The sequence below is a fragment of the Pristis pectinata genome, chromosome 15 (assembly GCF_009764475.1).
Source record: "Pristis pectinata isolate sPriPec2 chromosome 15, sPriPec2.1.pri, whole genome shotgun sequence".
NCBI lineage: Eukaryota > Metazoa > Chordata > Chondrichthyes > Rhinopristiformes > Pristidae > Pristis > Pristis pectinata.
Genome location: NC_067419.1, coordinates 46,138,418 through 46,156,631, shown reverse-complemented (window position 1 = coordinate 46,156,631; position 18,214 = coordinate 46,138,418). Strand labels below are relative to the sequence as shown.

The 18,214-nt window shown below is 47.0% G+C and overlaps 1 protein-coding gene across 7 annotated transcripts in view; it reads right to left on the bottom strand.

Moving 5' to 3' along the window:
• nav3 (neuron navigator 3) overlaps positions 1-18,214 on the bottom strand; it is a 377,674-nt gene that overhangs the window by 17,936 nt on the left and 341,524 nt on the right. For all 7 annotated transcript variants that reach the window (XM_052029889.1, XM_052029890.1, XM_052029891.1 and 4 more), the window contains 5 exons: positions 10,183-10,336; positions 9,010-9,178; positions 6,868-6,965; positions 5,676-5,771; positions 1,431-1,599 (listed from right to left, as the gene is read on the bottom strand). In XM_052029889.1, the coding sequence (XP_051885849.1) occupies positions 1,431-1,599; positions 5,676-5,771; positions 6,868-6,965; positions 9,010-9,178; positions 10,183-10,336 (686 nt within the window). The remainder of the gene's footprint in view (positions 1-1,430; positions 1,600-5,675; positions 5,772-6,867; positions 6,966-9,009; positions 9,179-10,182; positions 10,337-18,214) is intronic.

Here is an 18,214-nt window from a genome sequence, read left to right as displayed (position 1 = left end):
TTGGCAATAACATGCTTTGGGGTTTATTGGAACAGAGGTAGAGGGCATTCAGCCCTTTGAAATTGTTCCATCTTTCAATTAGACCTCTTCTGATCTTTGACCTAACACCATATCTGTCGGAGCGATTCAAAAAATCAACACTTGGAGTCGGTCTGTTAACAGCAAGGCTGCTTACTTCAGAGCTCGACCGAACTCACGCATCAGGGGAACGACCCAGAATGTTTACTGGCCTGTTCTACTCAACATATAGAGTCGTGGCAATATATACCGTTCCAGAGCTTAGCGTATGCGATCGACGTTCCTTAAACACCATGTTATCAGGAGACTAACGTCCAGCTGAAAAACACGATGATGCTGGAGGAACTCAACAGGCCAGGCAGCATCCGTGGAGAAAAGCAGGCGGTCAGCGTTTCAGGTCAGGACCCTTCTTCAGGACTGAAGATAGGAAAAGGGGAAGCCCGATATATAGGAGGGAAAAGCAGGGCAGTGATAGGTGGGAGGTGGGGTGGGCACAGGGTGGTGATAGGTAGATGCAGGTAAGAGATAGTGATAGGCAGGTGTGGGGGAGGAGGGGAGAGCAGATCCGCCAGGGGATGGGTCAAAGGTAAGGAGAGAGAAAAAAAGTTTGAAAAAAAGAGGCTAGGAAAGGGAAGAAAAGAAGAAACCTGGTGGGGGGGGGTGGTTGTGGGGAAGGGGGTTGGGGATTACCTAAAGTGGGATTAACGTCTAGCTGCTGCGTCCTGTTTGTTCAGCAGTTGCTATCCACAACAAGACCTCTTATTGTAAAACGGGATCACGTTGTCCTTACTTGTGCAACCACAACATCTCTGAACCTCCCTGATTGTATTAACTTGCCTAACTGTCCCTCTTACAGTCCTGACCCTACACACAAAGTGCCGGAGGAACTCAGCAGGTCAGGCAGCATCCATGGAGGGAAATAAACAGTCAATGTTTCGGGTTGAGACCCTTCATCAGGACTGGAAAGGAAGAGGGCAGAAGCTCCCTTTCCAGTCCCAATGAAGGGTTTCGGCCTGAAACGTCGACAGTTTATTTCCCTCTGATGCTGCCTGACCTGCTGAGTTCCTCCGGCACTTTGCGTGTGTTGCTCCAGATTCCAGCATCTGCAGAATCACTGGTGTCACAGTCCTGACCCTTCCTGATTATTTACTTAACAGTTATCCCTAACTATCCCTGCTACAATATCCCACGATATTACTGGTTGGCCCAGAATTAACTGGCACCAGTGGAAGGATTCCAAATTTCTCTCTGGGGCTAGAAGTCTTTCCAATCCTCACCCTGGAAAAGACTAATTTTCAGACTTTGCTCCCTAGTCTTAAACTCCCTTAATATGAGAAGTGTGGTTCATGAAAAGCTGCCCTCATTAACCCCAAACCACCTGGTCCCTGAAGAGAAGGAAGATCATCATTTACCTTTCAGATTCACGGTGATGATGTTGCTTTCACCGACCAGATACCCACAGGGGAGAAGTTCAGGTAACTCCATGTTGTAGGATCTTACGATATCACCTATATTGTAGCTGACAATACTGTCAGTGGACAGACCAAGGCTGGTAGATGGATCCAGACGGAAGATATACTCCTAAATTGCCAAATAGAACGGTAACATTTGCAGATTTAATGAAACATTTTAACTTGGTTACTTAAGAAGCAGGAGGAGGAACAGAAGATTTTCCCTATCCAAACTTTCTCCACCATTAAACAGGATCATAGTTGATGTGCTGTTGGCCTCAGCTCCACCTTCCCTATAACACTTGCCTCGCCAATAAACCAAATATCCGCATATCTCAGTCCTGACTCCATTCACGTTCAAGTCGAGTTTGTCATGTGTACAAGTACGATGAGGTGCAGGTACAATGAAAAGCTTGCAGCAGCATCGCAGGCACGTAGGTACAGACAGTACACAGAACATAAATTATACATAACACACAAGACAGTAAAGAAAAAGACTATGCAAATTCTAAAGATTCACAACTTCCGAAAAGAAGAAATTTCTTTTCATCTCCATTTTAAATAACAATCCCTTGTAGAAGTTTATAAGATTATGAGAGGCATTGATAGAGTAGACAGCTAGTATCTTTTTCTCAGGGTCAAAATGTCCAATACTGGTGGGCATGCATTGAAGGTGAGAGGGGGAAAGTTCAGAGGAGATGTGGAGGGCAAGTTTTTTACACAGAGAGTGGTGGGTGCCTGGAACGTGCTGCCTGGGGTGGTGGTGAAAGCAGATACGATAGAGGTGTTTAAGGGGCTCTGAGATAGGCACATGGATGTACAGAGAATGGAGGGATATGGACATTGTGTAGGTAGTAGGGATTAGTTAGGCAATTAATTGCTAGTTTAATTAGTTCAGCACAACATCGTGGGCCGAAGGGCCTGTTTCCGTGCTGTACTGTTCTATATTCCAATCCTAAAACAATCCCTCCTATCTGCTATGTCAAACCCTCTCAGAACCTCACAAGATCACCCCTCACTTTTTTTAAACTCCAGTGAGCTTAGATACAACCCATCCTCATAAGACAATCCCTTCTTCCCAGAGAAACCTTGGGAATCTCCTCTAAACTGCCCCCAAAGCATGTAAATTTGAAGAGCAAAGCTGCACACACTCATGGAGTCCACACCAACCATCAAGCACCCATTTACACGAATCTTACATCAATCTCATTTTCTTTTCCCCATGTTCTCACCAACCGCTCACGCACCACCCCCCCCTCACCTCCCAGATTCACCCACACACTAGGGACAATTTACAGTGGCCAATTAACGTACCAACCTGCACGTCTTTGAGATGTGGGAGGAAACCAGAGCACCCGGGGGAAACCCACACGGTCACAGGGAGAATGTGCAAACTCCACACAGACAGCACGGGAGGTCAGGATTGAAGCCGGGTCTCTTGCAGGTGAGGCAGCGGCTCTACCTGCTGGTCTACTCCAGAACTCGTAGCAAGAATTCTCTGACCTTTATATTCCATTCTCCTTGTAATAACGGCCAATATTCCACTTGCCTCATATTTACTTATGTTACCCACACACCATATTTCACCCACAGATCCCTCTATACAGCTGCACTCTGTAGCTTTTGTTTGACATTTAAATATTATTCTGTTTTCTGTGCAGAAGCCTGTAGTCCCACACCACCAGGTTCAGGAACAGCTTCTTTCCGACAACCTTTAGGTTCTTTAACTGACCTGCACAACCCTAACCCTACCTCAGCAACGGAACACTATGGACCACCTCTTGCACCACCATGGACTGGGGTTTTTTTTGCACTAATATCTTGTTTAGCTCAGTTTTTTTCTCTTCAGTGTCTTGTATAATTTATGTACAATTTATGTTCTGTGTGTTGTCTGTACCTGGGTGCCTGTGATGCTGCTGCAAGCAAGTTTTCATTGTACCTTACCTCACCGCACGTGTGTACATGACAATAAACTCAACTGGACTATGTTCTTGGGCTGTGAGGGACATGAACGAGACTGGCCCCGTGGCCCACTCTTCATTGACCACAGATGAGGGTGGGTCTTCTCGTTGGGCAGTGATTGTCTGCTCAACAGAATGGTCCACACCAGAGGGACGACAGATGGGGTCAGCCAGTTCTCTCTTCTGTAGGGGTAGCTAATGAGTCTTCAGTCCCTGATCTGGCAGCAACTGTGGTCATTTATGGGAATCAACCTCCACATCACCAAAGTAAGGCAAGCCTGCACTTTGAGGAGCCGCTTCAGAGGCAACGGATTCAGTCTTTGGGTTCCAACACGTGTAGGTACTTTGCTCAGAGACTTCTCTCCCGCAAATTTCCCAACTGTCGATTTTAGTGGGCGATCATTCCCAAGGTTCTGGATACCTGCTTCTTAGCCCAGGAACAGGAGGACATCGTTCAGACCCCATAGAGTCATACAGCACAGAAACAGGCCCTTCAGGCCAACTCATCCACGCCGACCAAGTTGCCATCCTGAGCTAGACCCCTTTGCCTGTGTTTAGTCCTTATCCCTCTTAAGCCTTTCCTATCCCTGAACCCGTCCACATGCCTTTTCAATGTACCTGCCTCTACCACTTCCTCTGGCAGCTCATTCCACATACCCACCACCCTCTGTGTGAGGAAGCTGCCCCTTGGGTGCCCTTTCTCCTCTCACCTTGAACCCATGCCCCCTAGTTTGAGACTCCCGTACCCTGGGGAAAAGACTGTGTCCATCTCCCCTATCCATCCTTCTCTTGATTTTGTAAACCTTGACAAAGTCACCCCTTAGCCTCCAGGGAAAACAGTCCCAACCTATCCAGTCTCTCCTTATAACGCAAGCCCTTAAACTTATGCCTTCTAGTTTTAGACTCCCATATCCTGGAATAATAGACTGTGACCATCCCCTTATCTATGACCATGAAAGATCTGTGACCATCCCCAAAGAATGTTACTCTGTTTATCAGGTTAACTTAGGCAGAGGCTTGGTTCGAAGGGAGATTTATGTAGGAGAATAAGATGCTGCTGTCTCAGTCTCCGTCTGGGCAAGACAGTGATGCAGCGAGTAGAGCCACTGCCTCACAGCACCGGAGACCCGGGTTCGATCCTGACCTCCAGTGCTGTCTGTGTGGAGTTTGCACGTTCTCCCTGTGACCACGTCGGTTTCCTCCCACATCCCAAAGACGTGCAGGTTGGTAGGTTAATTAGCCACTGTAAGTTGTCCCTAATGTGTGGGTGAGTGGTAGAATCGGGGGGAGTTACTGGGAATGTGGGGGGGGGGGGAAGAAATGGAATTAATGTAGGACTGATGTAAATGGATGGTTGATGAGCGGTGCAGACTTTGTGGGCTCCTGTGTTGTACCTCTATGACTCAATTATTCCCAACTGAGTTCCCATCATCTGGAGGCCCCGATACCACCTGACCTTGTCACCTTTGTAAAGGTTCTGAGTCGGAACCAAATGGAACCAAATACCCAAGGGTGAAGTGTAGGTAGTTACATGAAAAGGGGCATTGTGGCATTGGAATTGATTTATTTCTGTCACTTGTACTGAGGTACAATGAAAAACTTGTCTTGCATACCATTCGTACAGATCGATTCATTACAACAGTGCATTAAGGTGGTACAGGGTAACCACAACCTTGGACTATATTTTTTTTCTCTCAACTTGCACGAATGTCGTTATGTTTAGTTTATTTTTGTCGTGTAAGTTATGTATAATTTACGTTAATTTAAGTCTATGTTACCTTATGTTTGTCATGTTTGTAATACACTGTGCTGCTGCTACAAAAAGCTAATTTTCATGGCATTTATACCCTGTGTTTGTATGCCTATGACAGTGAACTTAAACTCCTGAAACAGGAAACTGAACTAATGATCTGGAGTTAAAATCCCATCACAGCAGCTCAATAATTTCCAATCAATTCATTAAATAATGCTGAAATTTAAGAGCTAATAATCTCAAAACGGCTAATTTGCTGTAAAAACACAACTAAGTCATTAATGTCCTATTGAAAAGGAAATCTACCATCCTTACGTGGTCTGACTCCTGACATAGAGCAAAGTGCTTGACTCTTAACTGGCCCCAAGGAAGACCAAGCAAGCCACTCACTTCACAGGGAGGCAGGAGCTGCAAATGCCACCCTTGTTCGTGTTACCCGCACCCCACGAATGAATAAGCGAAGAAAGGTCTGGCTTTTGCCTAGAAGTGTACCTTGAACAATCGACGGATAACACCATCGAGGACATCCCACTTTGTCTTTCCGCTGACTCCTATTGAGCCGATCAGATATTGAGGAGTCTTTTCATCCTGAAAGTACAACAGTGACATGTCACAACCATTGGTGCTTTAACAATGTGACTAAATGCAGTAACCCTTGGCACAAACTCTCTCCATCCCCTCTTTAACCAAGACTGCCTTATTACTTAGACACAAGAGACTGCAGATGCTGGAATCTGGAACAACACACAAAATGCTGGAGGAACTCAACGGGTCAGGCAGCATCTGTGGAGGGAAATGGACAGTTGACTTTCCAGGTCGAGCCCCTTCATCTGGACTGAGTCTTGACCCGAAACGTCGACTGCCCATTTCCCTCCATAGATGCTGCCTGACCCACTGAGTTCCTCCAGTGTTCGTGTGTGTTGCTGCCTTATTATTTCGTTGGAGCAAAATTTAGTTTGATTAAACTCCCATGAGGCGGCTTGGAAGGTGAGGTATAGATTTTGTTTTAAGTTCTACAGATCACAGCCGTAACCGTTAAATCCACGGTGTGCGATCTGCCTTTTTGTTTTGTTCACGCATGGGACATCACTGACAAGGCCAGCATTTATTGCATGTCCCTAAAGACCCTTCCAGCAGAGTTTGGGGTCTCTCCAGTTGAGTCATATCCTGGAATGCCCTCCCTGCACCACTGTGAGAGCAGTTCACCAGACAACCTGCAGTGGTTCAAGGGTCTAAGCTATAAGGAGAGGTTGGACAAACTTGGGTTGTTTTCTCTGGAGCGGCGAAGGCTGAGGGGAGACCTCATAGGTTTATAAGATTATAAGAGACATAGATATGGTTTAGTCAGAGTGTCTTTCCCAGAAATGTCGGGCACAGCTTTAAGGTGAGAGGGGGTAAGTTTAAAGGAGATGTGCAGGGTAAGTGTTTTTTACACAGAGAGCGGTGGGTGCCTGGAACGGGCTGCCAGGGGTAGTCCTGGAAGCAGATACAACAGTGTTGTTTAAGAGGCCTTTAGACAGACACATAAACACGCAGAGAATGGAGGGATATAGATCATGTGCAGGCAGAAGGGATTCGTTTAATTTGGCATCGTGTTCGGCACAGACACGGAGGGCCGAAGGGCCTGTTCCTGTGCTGTACTGTTCGATGTTCTATATGGAGGTGGCTCAGCACCTCTCTTCACCTTGGTTCGTTTGAGCTGTTTGTTCAAGCAGATCATAATCCTGACACTGCAGCCTTCCTTCCGAAATGATCCATCTGTCCCGTCGTCAAGTAGGATGTCTGCAAAAGTAAAAGAAAGTGTACAGTGAGGTCCAGTTTACTGATGATTAAAGGTTCCAGCAATTAAATTGCATCTTTGTACATAGTTCACTGTCCTTTCAGTAGATTGGGTTTAAGTGTTGAGAAGCATGAGAGAGGATCTCTCAGTGGAATGTACAGAATTCTTGCTGGGTTGGGCAGGGTGTTTCTCCTGATCTGGAAATTTCAAACCAAGTGTCACGAAGTCTGAATCAGGGGGTTGGTCATTTGGCACTGAGGTAAGAAGGAGTCTCTTCACCCAGAGGGTGCTGAATCTTTGGAACTCTCTACCCAAGAAGGTTGAGGGATCATCTGCACCCACACCCTCACAGGCAGTGAGTTCTATGTCTCGTTCTGTTTAAAATGTCCTTCCTCATACCCCCACATTCTCTCCCCCCCCATATCTGTGCCCACTGGTCCTTCTTCCACCAGCGAACAGATTTTCTTTGCCTGCCTTTTCTGAACATGGAGTCACAGGAAGAGGCCCTTCGGCCCACCATGTCTGTGCCAAACACGAAGCCAAATTAAACTAAATCCCTTCTGCCTGCACAAGATCCATATCCCTCCATTCCCTGCATATTCATGTGTCTAACAGCCTCTTCAACGCCACAGTCGTATCTGCTACCACTGCCTCCCCTGGCAGCCCGTTCCAGGCACCCACCACTCAGTGTAAAAATAAACTTGCCTCACACATCTTCTTTAAACGTTCCACTCTCGCTTTAAATTCATGTCCTCTGGTATTTTACATTTCTACCCTGGGAAAATGGTTCTGACTGTTTACCTGATCGATGCTTCTCACAATGTTATAAACTTCTATCAGGTCTCCCCTCAGCCTCCGACGCTCCAGAGTAAACAACCCAAGTTTGTCCAATCTCTTCTTGTGGCTCATACTCTCTAATCCGGGCAGCATCCTGGTGAACCTCTTCTGCACCATTTCCAGAGCCTCCACATTTTTCCTGTAATGGGGCAGCCAGAACTGCACACAATACTCCAAGTCCGGCCTAACCAAAGCTTTGTACAGCTGCAACATAACTTCCTGACTCTTATACTCAGTGCCCCACCAATGAAGGCAAGCATGCCATATGCCTTCTTTACCATCCTATCTACTTGGGTGGCCACTTTCAGGGAGCTATGGACTTAGACCCCAAGATCCCTCTGTACATCAATGCTGATAAGTCTCCTGCCATTAACCATACACTTTCCCCTTACATTTGACCTCCCAAAGTGCAACACCTCACACTTGCTCGGATTAAACTCCATCTGCCACTTCTCCGCCCATATCTGCAGCTAAACTATATCCTTTGACAATCTTCTTCATTGTCCACAACTTGACCAATCGTTGTGCGGTGTAGAAGGAGACCCAAGTCCCTTTGAACATCAACGTATTCCAATCTGTTGCCACTTAGAAATCTCCCCCAATCATTTTTCATGCAAGTAGACAAGGGAGCACACAAGCAGAGCAGCCAGGTTTATGGACTAACATGTGCAGACTGGAGACTTGTTCAAAGTCCACAGCACAGAGGTTTACATCAAGTCTATGAAGCAATTGGATCATTCACTAATGTCCTCAGGGAATCTGCAGCCCTCCCTCATGTAAATCCAGATGTGCCCCAGATGTTTGACTATTGAATGGTCCCCGAGTACAATAAGATGGACTCTTGACCTCACACCTTATTGTCTGTCTGCACTGCACTTTCTCTGTAACTGTTGCACTTTCTTCTGCATTCTGGTACTGGTTGGTACCAAAATTGGTACTGCATTCTGTTATTGTTTTACCCTTGAGTGCTGACCTTGTTAGTGTTATTGTTCTACCTTGTACTACCTCAATTCACTGTGTAATGAATGGATCTGTATGAACCGTATGCAAGACCAGTTTTTCTCTGTACCTCGGTACAGGTGACAATAATAAACCAATTCCTATTCCAATGTGGGCACATTCAGAGGCAATCAGTCTTCATACCCTGTGAATGGATAGATGCACTTCTTTTATATCCAGATAACTGAACATATTCTGGTCTGATCTTACCTGATGTCATGGTGTCCGTGACGTTGAGGTTTTGCAGGGAAAGTCCCAAAGACTGCCGGGAAGAGGAGGAGGAGGAGGTGGAAGATTGGGACTGTGTGCGGGCTGCCCCACTGCTGCCAGTCTCTGACTTCAGACGATCGTTCTCCGCTTTCAGCTGCTCGATCTCATTCTGCAACAGACCAGCAACGAGTGGGTGATCACATCCTGCCCCCGGCTGAACGTTCTGTTTAGTTTAGCTCCTGTGTCTGCCCCCAGTTGTGACACAATGTTACCGTGGAAACTGACTACGGTGCTAAAACTGGCCTTCAAGGGAGGCTTATCAGTTTTACTTTAAACCTGAAGACCTGTTATTGGAGCAAAAGGACTATTGGGTTAATAAGTGGAGACACAAGTGATTCTGCAGATGCTGGGATCTGGAGCAACACACACAAAGTGCTGGAGGAACTCAGCAGGTCAGGCAGCATCCGTGGAGGGAGATAAACAGTCGACGTTTCGGGCCGAGACCCTTCATCAGGACTGGAAAGGAAGAGGGGAGAAGCTGGAACAAGAAGGTGGAGGGAGGGGGAGGAGCGCACGCAGGCAGGTGACAGGTGAGTTCAGGTGATAGGTGAGTCCAGGTGAGAGGGGGAAGGTAGGTGGGTGGGGGAGGGGGGGAAGATGTAATAAGCTGGGAGGTGGTGGGTAGAAGAGGCAAAGGGCTGAAGAAGAAGGAATCCGGTAGGAGAGGGCAGTGGACCATGGAATAAAGAATGGGGGAGGGGAGGAGAGGAGATGGGCAGGTCATCAAGGCGGGGGAAGGGAGCCACAGGAATAAGGGAAGACAAAGGAGTTGGGGGCGAGGGGAAGAGGGGAGGGGTTACCAAAGTTAGAGAAATCGATGTTGAGGCTGTCTGTTGGGGGGAGGGGGGAAGGAATTGTCGGCGTTTTGGGTCGAAGCCCTGCATCACGACTGTTTCGACCCAAAACGTCGACAATTCTTTTCCTCCTACAGATGCTGCTCGACCCGCTGAGTTCCTCCAGCAGATTGTGCGTTGGTCCACAGTCCAGCATCTCCAATCTCTTGTGCCTTCTGAGTGGGATCTTGCTGTGCAAGCTGTGTTTGCAACATTGCACCTCGAGATGGACATGGATTTGGGGGGTTCTGAGGGCCCAATCCCCGTTCCTCGGGATTACCTGCATCCTGTTCATGGCCTCCCGGATCTGATCCAGGTGATGAGCCGAACTCAGAGCTTCCAGCCGGATGTCGGTCAGCTTCAGTTCCTTCTCCCGCAGCTCGCTCTTGAGGTGCACGATGGCCTCAGCCTCTGACTCCGTGCACTCGCAGATGCTGCATCGTGAAAGCAAAGGCACCGGTCAGCCCAGCCGCAGTGAAGTCACGCACGGAGATGTCGGGGTGCGCGGCAGGTACCACACCAAACACCACCGACCCACTCACACCCAAAACATTCCAACCGGTACTGGTGGGGGAAGGTCTTCAGAGTAAGTGGACAAGGACATCCAAAAAACAGCAAGTCAGTGAGATGTTACCAGTCCAGAGTCCATTTACACCACAGGTCCAATCCATTTGCCAAGTATTTCCCACCAGACTGCTGAGCCTACACTTAATCACAGTAGAATGGTCATTATTCTGAACTGTTCTTTCCTTCCTCTTTCCACGTCTGTGCCTGATCCGCTGAATAGTTCCAACATTTTCTGTTACTGCCACCGGTTTAGATTTTCCAGCATCCACTGCACTTTGTTTAATTCAGCACCACTCCTCTTCCCAGAGTCCTCACTTGCGGAACATCTGCTCCTCTCTCTGGTGAGACTCCCATTTGCCTCCTTTACCTTGTTCACCTCCTCTGCTTGCATGGACCTTCCCTTTCATTCTACCCTCCTCTCTCTGCATCTTCAAGCTAGTTTTGTCTTTAACTTCTGCCAGTTCCGATGGAAGGTCATTGACCTGACTGTTAACTCTGTTTCTCCCTCAACAGATGGTGCTCAGTACTCTCACTGCTTTGTGCCTTTATTGTGGGAGTGCACTCCCCAGGTCAATATTGCCCTCCATTCTACCCGATTCATCCTAACCCAGCAGTGAGGGTAAAGCAGGTGTGAGGGGCTGCCTCTGAAGTGAAGCAAGGTGAGACTGGATTCCCTGGGCATCTCCCTCCTCTGGACCTGCCTTCACCTCAGCCCATGGTTCCCAAACCACCTGGAATCACACACTGCTGCCAGGGGAGGACTTTTGCAGTGATATTACAAAATATTTGTACTTTTCAAGTCCTATTTCTTTTGTCCATTTTGTTAGATGCGGAAGAGTATTATGGAAAAATGAAGCTGCTTGATAAATATTGAAGAAATATCAAAGTATTTCACTGACTCTCTGTGCATCTCCACTGAATTTGCTCTAATACCATTGATTCTGCCTCATGGAATGTGGACCATAGAACAGTACAGCACAGGAACAGGCCCTTCGGCCCACAATGTCTGTGCTGACCATGATGCCAATCTAAACTGCACATCTGCCTACACATGGATATCCCACCATTCCCCACCCGTTCACGTGTCTGTCTAATTTCCTCTTAAACATAACTTCAGCCCACGATGTCTGTGCCAAACACAATGCTAAAATAAGCTGAATTTCTCCTACCTACAAATGCTCCGTATCCCTCCATTTCCTGCATACTCATGTGTCTATCTAAGAGCCACTTAAACACCACTATCAGATCTGCCTCCACCACCACCCCTGGCAGCGTATTCAAGGCACCCACCACACTCTGTGTAAAAAACCTGTCCTATAAATCTGCTTTAAGCTCTCCCCTCTCACCTTAAAGCTAAAGATATTTCCACCCTGGGAAATAGAATCTGACTATCCACCCTATCTATGCTTCTCATAATTTTATAAACTTCAACCAGATCACCCCTCAGCCTCCGACCCTCCAGAGAAAACAATCCAAATTTGTCCAACCTCTCCTGATAAACCAGGCAGCATCCTGGTGAACCTCTTCTGCACCCTCTCCAAAGCCTTCACATCCTTCCCATAATGCAGTGACCAGAACTGCACACAATACACCAAATGTGGCCCCAGCAAAGTTTTATACAGCCGCAACACGACGTCCCAACTTTTATACTCAAGGCCTTCTCCCCTCCGAGTCCCGGACTCTGGAATTCCCTCACTGGTACTGTCCCCTGCTGTTCTTGTGGGTGCCCAGGAGGCAGACTTGGGGGGTGGGGGGGGCATTAACTCCTCTCCCTACACAATCATCATTAGATATGCGCATATGGAGTCATACTGCACAGATTCAGGCCCTCTGGTGCACCATGTCCATGTAACCATCATACCCATCTACACGAATCTCATCTACCAGCACTTGGTCCTTAGCCCTCCATACCTTGGTGATTCAAGTGCTCTTCCAGATACCTCTTAAGTGTTGAGAGAGCCTCTGTCTCCACCACCTTCCAGATTGTAACCGTCCTCTGGGTGAAAATACTTTTCCTCAGATCCCTCTAACTTTCTTAATCCTCAAACCTAGACCCTCTGGGTTTAGATGGGGGAAAGGTTTCTCACTATCCACCCTATTTATGCCCCTCATAATTTTGTACACCTATATCAGAACATATTCGGCCTTCTCCTCTCCAAGGAAAAGAAACCCGGTCTAGCCAGTCTCTCCTGAAACATTTCATCCCAGGCAACATTTCCAGGCCTGCTACTGTCGGGCAGGAGGTTCAGGAACAGCTACTTTCCTACAACCATCAGGTTCCTAAACCGAACTGCACAACCCTAACCCTACCTCAGCAACGGGACACTATGGACCACCTCTTGCACTGCCGTGGACTTGTCTCCGATCGTGTTTTTTTTGCACTAAGGTCTTCTTTGCACATTTTTTTGCCTCTTCGCTGTCCTGTTTGACTTATGTACAATTTATGTTCTGTGTATTGTCTGAATCTATGTGCTTGTGATGCTGCTGCAAGCAAGTTTCTCATTGTACCTGAACCTCACTGCACTTGTGCACATGGCAATAAACTCAATTTGACTTGACAACTTGGTGAGTCTCCACTGCACCCTCTCCAGTGCTACTACATCTTTCCGAGAATGTGGTGACCAAAACTGCACACAACACTCCATCCTTGACCACACCAAAGCCATGAAATCTTCTGCAACTGTTTATAGTGCTCCTCCAAAAGGGTTCAAATTCCTTCATACCCAACTGTCTTCTGTAAGATGCTCTTCATTGAGCAAACTTTTTATTATTATTGAATCTAAATAACATCTATTTCTGTCTGATCGCAACTCTGGGAAGTGCCTTAGCCATTCAAGCTTGCTCCATCTTTTAATAAGATCACAGGTGAAACAGCCTCAGGACCATTTGCCCGCCCAGCCCTGATTGCCCTTGTTTCCCCTTCAATTGCAGTCTTGAATCCTCACTGACTGCGCCTCTGGGATTGAGGATTCCACAACCTCGCTCAAGAAGAAACCACTCATGAACTTTCTATGGTCAGTGGTGTATCCAAACCGTTGCCACGGTCAACATTAAATGTTGTCAAGAAGAAATGGATGAATGCAGAAGATATTTTTAACTCTGTTAAGGACAGTCGCACCCCCTGCAGTTGTGGATGTGAAATTTGGGTGTGAATACTCTCCAGTATGCAATTATTTGGAATGAGAATGGAAGCAATTTGTGAAGGGACAGACATTTGTTGAAAACACACACAAACCCTCAGCAAGATGGGTTATCACAAGATGCTGTTAGCATGGACTTTTCAGCAAGTCTATAGTTAATGTGTTAACTAGCACGGTTAGTTTAACTTGGAAACCCACATATCATAAAGCAAGCCAAACGCGGTTAGACGCAAAACCCCTCTCTTGCCTACATGGGTGAAGTCCCAAACGACACTCATGGGACTTCCATACTGTCCAGGACAAAGCAACCTACTTGATGGGCAGACCATCAACCACCCCCAAACATTCATTCCTCTAACACTAATGTACTGTGGCTGCAGTGTGTACCATCTACAAAATGCATCTCGGTTACTCACCTGGAGCACTTCAACAGCCCCTCCCCAAACCACTGACCGGTGCAACCAAAAACAAAGATAGCAGGGACAGGGGAACACCGCCACCTGCCGATTCCCCTCTAAACCACACGGCATCCTGACTGGGCAATGTATCAGTGGATCTTCATCGTCACTGGGGCCAATTCCAGGAGTTCCCTCCCCAAAAGCCAGGCGGGAGCACCTTCACCAAGAGGGACTGCAGTGGTTCAAGAAGGTGGCTCACCACCACCTTCTCAGAAACGTTGAGGGATGGGAAGTAAATGCTGGCCTTTCGGTGATGCCCAGATCCATGAAAACAAATTAATAAAAATAAACATACATAATCCAGTGAGTGCACTGAACAGAGCACAGCTCTGGTGATCCAGGTTCAATCCTGACCTTGGGTGCTGTCTGTGTGGAGTTTGCACATTCTCCCTGTGACTGTGTGGAGTTTCCTCCAGGTGCTCCAGTTTCCTCCCACATCCCAGCAAAATGCTCGTTAATTAGCGGCTGTAATTGCCCCAAGTGTGAGGTGAGTGGTGGGTGAATCAAGGGGCGTGTGTGAGAGAATGGGTTACCAGGGAAATAAGTGGGGGAATGGGATTGATGGGAATGCTCTGAAGAGTTGGCATTGACTCAATGGACAGAATAGCCTTTTCCAATGAAAATATGAAGTATGGAAAGATATACAGCCATAAACCATTACGCAAACCAACCTCCCCTCCATTAACTCCGTCTACATTTCCCACTGCCTCGGAAGGTAGCCAGCATAATCAAAGACCCCTCCCATCCCAGACATTCTCTCTTCTCCCCCCTCCCATCAGGCAGAAGATACAAAAACGTGAAACCACGTACCACCATGCTCAAGGACAGCTCTATCCCCCTGCTATCAGACTCTTGAATGGATCTCTCATACGCTAAGGATGAATTCTTGTTCTCTCAATCTACCTCGTCATGGCCTTTGCACTTTATTTGTCTACACTTTCTCTGTAACTGTAACATTACATTCTGCATTCTGTTTCTTTTTGCACACCCTCAATGTACTTATGTATGGAATGATCTGTCTGGATGGCACACAAACAAAAGCTTTTCACTGTATCTTGGTACACGTGACAATAATAAATCAATACCCTTACCAAATGAAGACACAGAATCACAGATATTCCAATTCTACCAAATTGAACAATTTTAAAAAACCATCAAACCCCAATGGAGGCAATTAACAAAACATGGAACTGAGGCCATCAATACTGACTACTCCTAATCTATTATGTTTATTAAATTCAAAGCTTTGAAACTAAATGTTCACGAGTGAGACTCTGCATCCCGAGTCCTTGGGTTTTGAATTGTAGCTCGGTCCAGGAATTGGCTCCACCATCTGGGCTCACACCAGAGGGTTCACAGGGAATGACAGAAATTGGATGACATGGGAAAAGGCCTTTCGGCCCATTGTGCCTGTGCAGGACAACAAAGAGCCTCCTGGACTAACCCCACCTCCCAGCACTGGGTCCGTAACCCTGCAGGTCACAGCTCATCAAGTATGCATCCGAGTCCTGTTTAAATATCGAGAGGGTTCCAGCCTCTCCAACCCTTTCAGACAGCAAGCTCCTGACCCTTCCCAAACTCTGGGGAAAATTATTTCCTCCTCTGCCCTCCAATCCTTCCAACATTTACTTTAATTACATGCCCTCTGCTATGGGATGAAGATTTCTTCCTACTTACTCGGTCTCAGACGCTCAAAGTTTTACACAACTTAGTCAAGTCTCATTTTTCATGTCATATTTCCTTACAATATCGGAGGCTATTCAGCCCCTTTGTTTCTATGCTAGCTCAGTACAATCCCATCAATCCCATTCTCCCACATCCCCCACGTAACCTATCCTTTTCCACATTCCCATCAACTAGTTTTCCTACCGCCCACTTACACCATGGGTAATTCACAGCGGCCAATTAACCTACAGCCTGCAAGCCTTTGGGATGTAGGAGGAAACTGGAGCATCCATGCAGGCATAGGAAGATCACGGACAGCACCGGAGGTCAGGATCGAACCTGCCTCACTGGAACTGTGAGGCAGCAGCACTACCGCCATGCCACTGTGCCACCTACATAAGCCCATTCAACTGCCTCCAACAAAAGCAACCCAATGCAACCTGCTGTTGCGTTGAGGGGTGGGCAGTAAGTGAGGTTTCTGCAAACTCCCACTGCCGCATTTTCAACTGATCCCAATAATGTTCATGGGAACAGGGAGACAGAATAGGAAGGAGGACTTTGATGTCAAGGGGGAATCAAGAACTAGAGGGCATAGGTGTAAGGTGAGAGGGGAAGAATTTAATAGGGACCTGAGGGGCAACTTTTTCACCCAGAGTGTAGTCTGTACATGGAATGAGCTGCCAGAGGAAGTGGTTGAGGCAGGTACATTAACAACATTTAAAAGGTACTTGGACAGGGACACGGATATAGTCATAGAGCACTACAGCACAGAAACAGGCCTTGCAGCCCATCTAGTCCATGCCGACCTGATCTTCTACCTGCGCCCGGACCATATCCCTCCAAACCCCTCCCATCCACGTACCTATCCAAACTTCTCCTGAACATTACAATTGAACCCACATTTACCAGTTCCGCTGGCAGCTCGTTCCACACCTGCACCACCCTCTGAGTGAAGTAGTCCCCCCTCAGATTCCCCTTAAATATTTCACCTTTCACCCTAAACCTATGTCCTCTAGTTCTAGTCTCACCCAACCTGAGGGGAAAAAGCCTGCATGCATTCACCCTGTCTATACCCCTCACAATTGTGCATACAAGATCTCCCCTTATACTCCAGGGAATAAAGTACTTGATAGGAAAGGTTTACAGGGACATGGGCCAAATGCAGGCAAAGGGAACTAGCTTAGATGCGCATATTGGTCAGCATGGACCAGTTGGGTCAAAGAGACTGTTTCTGTGCTGTATGACTCTATAATCTCTGTAGTCACTGCCTGACCTGTTGAGTGTTTCAAGCATTCTTGAGTCTTTACTTCAGATTTCCAGCGTCTGCAGTATTTTGCTTTTCTTTCACTATGAGGTTGCTCATTGGAAGACCCACTGCCACCTATGATCTACACAGGGAAACAAAATCCAAGGTAGCCACTCCCAACCTCTGCCACACATGCACCACACTGCACTTTACCGAGACCGGTGTTGGTAAACCACTTGGCCATTTAACCGCTTCCTTGTCACCCAGAAAGAGACTGGCTCGCTGACACTGGTGCTACTCTGCAATCTTCTGCACATTCAGACAATCAGACGGGGAGAAGAACACAGACAATGGCTTGAGTACACTGACAAAACAGACCGGAAGATGGCAGGTAATAAAATGAGGCAAGAATTTCCAGAAACAGGTCAAAAACATTGGCTCTCATCCAACATTAATCAGGGTGGTTCATATTTGAGAGCAAAAAACAAAATGCTGGAGGAATTTAAATATCCCTCTTAAATATTTCACCTTTCACCCTAAACCTATGACCTCTAGTTCTAGTCTCACCCAACCTTAGGGGAAAAAGCCTGCATGCATTCACCCTGTCTATACCCCTCATAGTTATGTATACAAGATCTCCCCTTATACTCCCACACTCCAGGGAATAAAATACTTGATAGGAAAGGTTTAGAGGGACATTGGCCAAATGCAGACAAAAGGGCATGTTGGTCAGCATGGACCAGTTGGGTCAAAGAGCAGGTCAGGCAGCATCAAGGAATGGTCAATGTTTCAGCTCCTGATGCAGGGTCCCAACCTGAAATGTCGACCATTTCTTTCCCTCCACAGATGCTGCCTGACCCACTGAGTTCCTCCAGCAGTTTGTTTTTTGCTACAGATTCCAGCATCTGCAGTCTCTTAGTTTATATTCTTGTTGATCACATGCAGACATTTCTTAATCCGAAACCCTAGAACACGAATCAACACTCTGACTTTTGTAAGACAGAGGGAACTTGTTTGATGAGAAAGGTAGCTGAATTATCTTTGCGTTTCATTGAATCTAATGAACTTTGGAAGGTCCCTAGAACGTGAAAATGCAGATTTATTCTTCCTGAGATTCTGACAAGGCAGACGCTGAGCTATTTTCTCCAGTAGTTGGTTGCACACGAGGGCAGATGGGCAGAACGACGGGTTGCCTGCTGAAGACTAAGATGAGGAAAAATTTCTTCTCTCACCGGG